The sequence below is a fragment of the Rousettus aegyptiacus genome, unplaced genomic scaffold, assembly GCF_014176215.1.
Source record: "Rousettus aegyptiacus isolate mRouAeg1 unplaced genomic scaffold, mRouAeg1.p scaffold_m13_p_11, whole genome shotgun sequence".
NCBI lineage: Eukaryota > Metazoa > Chordata > Mammalia > Chiroptera > Pteropodidae > Rousettus > Rousettus aegyptiacus.
The window spans coordinates 6,301,626-6,308,706 of NW_023416286.1; the positions used below are offsets into that span (position 1 = coordinate 6,301,626).

General features: G+C 56.4%; 1 protein-coding gene across 8 annotated transcripts in view; it reads left to right on the forward strand.

The window, feature by feature from the left end:
• The window catches only part of SPATA13 (spermatogenesis associated 13), a 284,285-nt gene extending 278,089 nt beyond the window's left edge, over positions 1–6,196 (forward strand). For all 8 annotated transcript variants that reach the window (XM_036228451.1, XM_036228453.1, XM_036228449.1 and 5 more), the window contains 2 exons: positions 1,802–1,876; positions 3,616–6,196. In XM_036228451.1, coding sequence (XP_036084344.1) covers positions 1,802–1,876; positions 3,616–3,791 — 251 coding nt within the window. In that variant the 3' untranslated portion in view covers positions 3,792–6,196. The remainder of the gene's footprint in view (positions 1–1,801; positions 1,877–3,615) is intronic.
• The last annotated feature ends 885 nt before the right edge of the window (positions 6,197–7,081 follow it).

The window sequence follows — 7,081 nt, forward strand, 5'->3', positions numbered from 1 at the left end:
TAAAGCACCTAAAATTTAACCTGCTGCCGCAGTCGGTTCCGACCCCACCACTCCGCCTGCACGTTCCCCGCTGTCTCCCACACAGCGTCCCGTCCTGCAGTGAGGGCCACACTCAGGATCGCTCTCGTCCCCCAGCTTCTGCTCCGCCCTACCAGGCCTCAACTGGCCAGTGAGACAAATTGCCCACCTGGTATTGCGTAGGGGGCACCCATGGCCTCTGAGCCCCTACAGATGAGGTGGAATGAAGGATGCTTACCTCTGCGGCCCTCGAGAGCCCAGACCCCAAAGGTTGTGTGGAGCAGGATGGAGACAAGGCCTCCCCATCCCCCTCTTCCCTGCCCACGGCTGTGAGGAAATCCGGAGGCGCTGTCGGCCCTCCGTGGTGCGTGTAACCCGCGCCGGCCCCAGGCCTGGCCACGGATGTTGCCGTCACCCACAGGAGGTTTCGTGGGATCGTGTGTTAGGTAGAAAGGGCTGCACACGTCAGTCAGGCTAACTCGCCATGAGAAGCAGGACTCTGCTCTGAAACACTCTTAGGAGGTGGGCACTGGCCCTCACCTGGACCTCCGATAGCTCACTGCCCACAGGTGGCCCCTTCCGCTCAGTGGAGGCGTCCTTAACACTGAGAGGGAAGCTGGCCCTTGGCAGCGTCCGTGGGCTGGTGCAGGTGTCCGCTCTCAGGCCTCCTCGGCTTAAGGCTCGTCCTGCTGAGAACGTGGTTGCAAGTGACAGCTACTCAAATGCGACACAGCAGATCCACAAAACCCTTATTTTACCTGCCAGGGAACCTGGGCTAGTGCAGGCGCTGAAACCACTTGTGAGCTGGAGTGTTTTCAGTCTTTCCTCGGCTGGAATCGAGCACGACCAGGGGCGTTCTGAATCCGTCTCAGCTCTGCCCCTGGACGGAAAAGAAAGGCGGGGCCAGGGAGCGAGTGCACGCAGGCGTGCATGTTCGAGTGAGTGAACGCGGCACTCCTGGAGCCATTAGCTCTGTGACCTGGGTGAGAGTGGAGTAAACAGGACCATCGAGGTCCGTGCGGCGTGGCAGTCAGGTGCCCGATGCATCGTGTGGGGGCTGACCCTGGAGGCGGAGCCGTAAACCAGGCAGAGCCCGGAGGCAGAAGGAGTAAGCCAAGGGGCTGGCGTGGGGACGTGGGCCTCGGAGTCGGAGAAGCCAGGGGACAGTGTAAGGAGCCTGAAGGGGGCGTCAGAGCCTGTCAGGGACAGGCATTGGACACGTGGAGGCATCCAGGCCTGGAATGTGCGTAGGTCGGGGGCGCGTCCGGGTCAGGGACCCTGCCCGCGGCAGAGACAGGGCGCAGGTCCCCTTCCACCTCCGCCTCTGCCCTTGGCCTCTCCTCACGCTCCCTCCAGTCGAGGCACAAAATCCAGTTCCGTTATTCAAGTGTGACCTGTGTTCGGGAAGATCAAAACTCGTGGGCCTCACGGCAGGTGGATGAGCAGACCGTGGGGCCCCTTTGATTCGTTCTCTCCCAGGTCCTCGTCCATTAGGGTGACAGTTAGGGTGACCCCGTGTGAACAATCGTACTGACAGCACCCCCATTTCACTCGTTCAGATATCCTGGTTTGGAGAACAATCCTGTGGGCATCTCACCCCCGTGGTAATCCTTACTCCCTGTTCTTCTCTGGTCCTTTCAACCTCTGATGGCTCCTCAGGGATTAAGGTTCTTCCCTTTGGGTTACGGTGACTGCCTCGGGGGTAATGTGGTCTCAGCGCGAGTTTTATTCTGAAATGCTTTCACTTATTTTGACTACATATCACCTTTATTTCTACTTCCAGGAATGGAAATTTCAGAAAATCAAAAGAAACTCGCCATGTTAAATGCTCAAAAGGCAGGACACGGAAAGTCGAAAGGTAAGTTCTGGAGAAGGCTTCGTCCCTGTGGTGTGGAGTTAAGTCCGGTGAGAGGCCCAGCGTTGTTTGTATACGACCCGACCCGAGCTAAGTGAAGGAGAGAACTGTGGGGGAAACTCGAAATGACAGTCTGCTTTGGTGTTGAAGGCTTCAGTTTTGCTTAGTTTGCATATGAGTCCATAGAAGGGGTTTTGAATTGCAAACTTGCAAACGAAGAGCTCCCTGACCTCCCCATCCTACCCACAACCCCTCGGGACTCTGCCTTCTGAGAGATGACGGCATTGGCCACAGGGCGGGGCGGGGGGGGGGGGAGGGGAGGGACCAGCCCATCAGTTCCCTGGGCTGAGGCAGGCCATTCACTCTGCATCTTTTGGGGACGTGAGGAGGAAATCTCAGCGTCCTAGTTTAAGTGGGAAAATGATCTAAAAGTTCAGTTCAGCAAGCACCCGGGTAGTCAGGGCAGAAGAGACGCTCGCTCACTGAGAGCAGGCGCCTTTGAGAACCAGGGCAGCTGTTAGCGAGTACCAGTGCCCCCGCCACGTACCCCAGGACCCTCATGGGCAAACAAAGATTGTCCACATGTAGGTAACAGGACTATTCTAGACCAACAAATACTAAAGATTTTCATGCCAAAAATGTTATATCAGTATAAACCTTATTCAGATTGACTGTAATAGGGATTTACTCTATGAAATTTATCCATTCAGTATTTTCCTAACTGAAAATGAAAATCAAGACGCAGTTAAGCCCGGGGCTATGATAAGCCGTAGGCTGCTGACCAGGAGGAATTCATCACATGGGCTCCCTCCTGGGAAGGGAGCATTCCCCACCCCCCACCTCGAGGAACGAGTGTCCCCACGGCAGAAAGACCCACTTGGTTCTTTTCCCCATCTCTGCTTTTAACTGCAGTGTCTTGGAGTGTGTCCGTTTCTGTTCGCATCTTGACAGCTACTGGTTTAGGCACCTGACGAATGCAGCGAATAGGACGTTTGGGGCGATGGCCCATGGAGCGCTTCCCGCGGGCTCTCCTGTTTCCTCCCATGTCGTCCTCTGGCCACCCTGGACGGCAGGCAAAGCCTGTGGCGAGTCCGGGGCAGGGATGGGTTCCGGACCGAGCCCTGGCTTCTTCTAAAACCCACAACTTTCCTCTTAGCATGCCGGCGTCCTCGGTCACCGCGCCGTCTCGTAGTTGATGTTAAAAAGTCTCCTTAATGACCTCGGTGCAGACTTGAAACGCCTCCTCTGATCAGATAGTTTTGATAAAAGCGATTAGGTGTCAGGCATTAGTCTAGGCACGTTACTTGTGTTAACCCGTTTGATTCACATAACAGCCCTTAGGCACCGTCACCCCTTGTTAGATCTGGGGGACCGAGGCCCAGGGAAGGCAGCGGGTTTCGCAGACAGCCGCAGTGGCTGCGCGGCGGTGCGCGGGCCCGAGGAGCGGTCCCGCTGTGCCGCCGCCACTCGCCGCTGCGTGACCGCGGTGGCTCGTGCGCCCTCTGCTCGGAGCCCTTCCCGATCGCGTTGTCACGTGGCTGCGGTGGTGCCCTACTCGGTTCTGGTGCGGGTTCAGTGCGGTCACCTACGTCCCGTGTCCACACGTGCCGGGCCCTAACCTGCGTGTCGCGACGGCTGTCGGATGCGCCTCCGAGGCCGCGAACCGAGAAGCGGCCCGGGGCGCGCGTCTTGGCGCTGACGTTGCCTCCTCGGTCACGTGCTGTCTGTCTCCTCTCGCTTAGGCTACGGCGGGTGCCCCGTGTCCCCGCCGCACCAGACGCTGCACCCCCTGCACCAGTGCCACGTCACCGTGCCCACCAGCGTCCCGCAGCAGCAGGTGTTCGCCCTGGCGGAGCCCAAGCGGAAGCCGTCGCTGTTCTGGCACACCTTCAACAAGCTCACCCCGTTCAAGAAGTGAGCGCGGGCCGCCCTGCCGCCGGCCAAGGCGGCCGTGCCGAGGCCCGTTGTGTTTCTTCTGTGCCCGGTCCAAGGACGGTGTGGGGGACCCTGTGCCGAAGGCCTCGCTCAAGGACCAGTGAAGGAAGGAGGGCTCGGGCTCGCCTTCGGTCTTCGGAGATGCAGCCGCCCCCCTGGAAGTGGGGAGGCGGTGACGACTCAGCTTTAACGGACACGAGAGCCCCCTGTGGCCTGTGCGAGGCGGCCGAGACCTGGGGACCAGCGACGTGCTCTAATGTGGATGCTGAGCATCGCTGATGACGAGCGCTCCGGCCGCTGCAGCCCCTGCCCAGAGCCGGGACAGGGCTGAGGCCGCGTGGCCTCTGCGTCTGCCTCGAAGGGAGTGGCCGTGCGGGGCTGGGGCAACGCCGGCCCCCCCCTCCCAGCGTGGGAGGACGGAACCACACCGCCGAGGGGCGAAGCTGGCGTTCCCCGGGGTCACCGGAATCCACGTGGTGGCCGAGTGGCAGTGCGGCTTCGTGTACCCAGGTCCTCCCCTACCCCCGGGCAGGAGGGAAGGGCAGGCCGAGCTGCGCGCCATGCCGGGCAGCGGCGTGGTCTGCGGTCTGCCACGCAGAGTGACTCCAGCCGTCCGGGGTGGGGGGCGCGGGCGGGGACCCTCCTGCGGGCTGGGTTGGTCCTTCCCAAGTCAGGCGCCGTCCTGCCCACGTGCAGTGTGTCGCTCTGTGAGCAGAAAGCACGTCTGCTCACACACGAACCCTGAAAAACTCGGGTACACACTCGCGCGCGGCCTGAAAACCCGTTCGCTCGGGAAGGTGAGCGCGCGGGCGTCCCAGCGGCCCTGCCGCCCTCCCCTGTCAGCGTGTGTGACGGGGACGCCCTGCTGCAAAGGCCTGGGGTTCGGGGCGGCCGGCACCGGGCCGTCCACAGGCGTCCGAGATCCCTCTTTATAAAAAGACGCCTAACCAAAACATGTCTAGACTCAGCCGTCTTTTTAAACAAAGGCCACCTGTTGACAGTCGTCTCCGACTCTTTGTCATGTTGTAAATTTTGACGAGAAGACAGGCTCTGCGAGAGCGATGCCGATGCCATCTTAATTCGCTCAGCGCCCTGGTCGGGGCGTTCAGTTTGAGGAGTTCTGTTTGCTCCCCCCGAAAGTTCTTTTTGCTACTAGGCGCATGTTGGAGAGTGGACGGACCTGCACCGTCCAGCACAGGTGGGCAGTTCCTCCGCTCTCCCCCGCCTGCCCCCGCTCCCAGAGCTGCTCCTGCAGGGGGTGACAGCCTGCCGCAGGAAAACACAGTCCGGGACCTCTCGGGTGGCGTTTGGGGCGCCATGTAAGCATTGGTCAGGACACCGTACCTGCTCTGAGACTGCTCTGCACCTCGTGCGCTCACTTCCGGGCAGCACTGCTAGAAAGTCATGTGGCCGACAGCCCGGGCCACTTCCAGGGACCTTCGTGCCCAGTGTCCCAGGAGAGAGGCTGCTGCTCCGCGAGGACACTTCTCGGGTGCCGTGCCTCCGCGTGCACGAGCATACCTTTCGTTTTTGAATAGACATCTCAATTTTAGTCACATTTATATAACTGACCTTTTTACTAACAAAAAATAATGACATATTTTGTAAACTATGCTTAATAGTCGTGGACCCCTCAGCCTTAACTGTGGGGGTCTCTGTGCTAAATAGGGTTGTTTGTACATACAGCAGCTTTGAACAGTTGGTTGTTTTTGTTTGTTTTAATATAAGAGAATTTAAGGAAGCAAAGAGGATTCCTTGCTTACATTACATTTTCAGTGAGGATTCAGTTCGTGGGAAGAACCACACGAGGGCTTCCATTTACTGGTATTTATTAATGGGCGAAGAAGAAGTGCTCCAAGCTCTGCGACCTGTCCTGAGTTAGTCCCCCGCGAGCCCTCACTCTGGTCCCCACCGCTGCCCCGAGGCTGCCCCGAGGCCTCCTAACAGGCGAGCAGGAGGCTGGAACACCAGGGCCTGTGGATCCCGGGGCCTCCAGGTGTGTCGCCTTCTATCAAATACCTGTCCTGGGTGGAGCCAGCTTGGATTTTCAGGGGATTTTGAAAACTGCTAAAGTGGATTTAAAAGGATAGAATGTCCTTTGACCTCTTTAAGTCTATTTGTCTACCTTGGGTGGTTTTACTAAATGCCTGAGTTCTGTAAAGAACAAATGGCTCAAGTGTTCTAATTTTAGTTTGCCAAACTTCCTTCTTGATTGAAGTCACGTGTTCTACTTGGAAAGAAAGAGAGAAAAAACAAATGCAGGTTATATATGCATTTCATTGGGAATCTCATTTTTTTCAGTCTTTCTCTTTTTAACCCTGCATTGCATAATATGGTGGACCCCCCCCCAAAAAAAATAAAGATGATATAACATTTTGATGAATTTCACTTATTCTTTCATGTTTCATGCCAACTCTGTTGAAAGACCGTTGTGGTGGCCTTCTCAGTGTCAATCAGACCTAAAATGCAGGACAGCCTCACAGGCGATGTGAGCAATCCGTAAAATAGAGCGTTTGCAACATCTTGGGAAAGTCACGTGCTTCGTCTTTGGTCTGCAGACGCGGAAGAGGGTGGCGGCGCTGGCCAGCTCTGGCGCGGTCGGCCTGCGCAGGTCCTTCTCCGCAGGTCTGGTCTTCGTCGCCCGGTGGATCCGACGTCGCTGGAAGCCTTCCACCACCAGTCCACACCATTTCTGAATATCGCTGTGTCTTTTTCAGAGACTGACTGACTCCATGCCTGGTCGGAAATTCTTCCTCGGTCCTACATTGCCACGGCGTAGACACAGGGCAAGTGCATTTCATTGAGATTTTGGCTCACAATAGAAAGCTTTGGTAAAAGCCACGTGAGGCAGTTAGAAATCATTACTGCTCAAATTGTTGCTGTTCCTCAATGCAAATCGACTTAGAGTAGAATCGCCTGATTACCTGGATTTGAGGGCACTGCTGTAGGGTTATTTGCTGAGGAGGAGAGAAGCAACATATCCCTCACAGGACAGTGCCAGCAGTTGTGAATAAATGTCCTTTCCATGGCTGTGGGATGCAGATTAACTAGGTCAAACTGCTCTAAGACAGTTGTCTCTGTTACAAGCTTAACCTACAAATCGTTCTCCCTGTTAAAATTCCACTTGGCTGATGCTATTGTCCTGATGGATGTGAGGAAAGTGGAGTTGAAAAAAAGTAAAAACTTCTTTATCCTGAAAAAAAACCACAAGCTTAAATATTTGATGCAAATATAGTTAGCTACAACATGCATAAGTAACATTAGTGCCTTTAG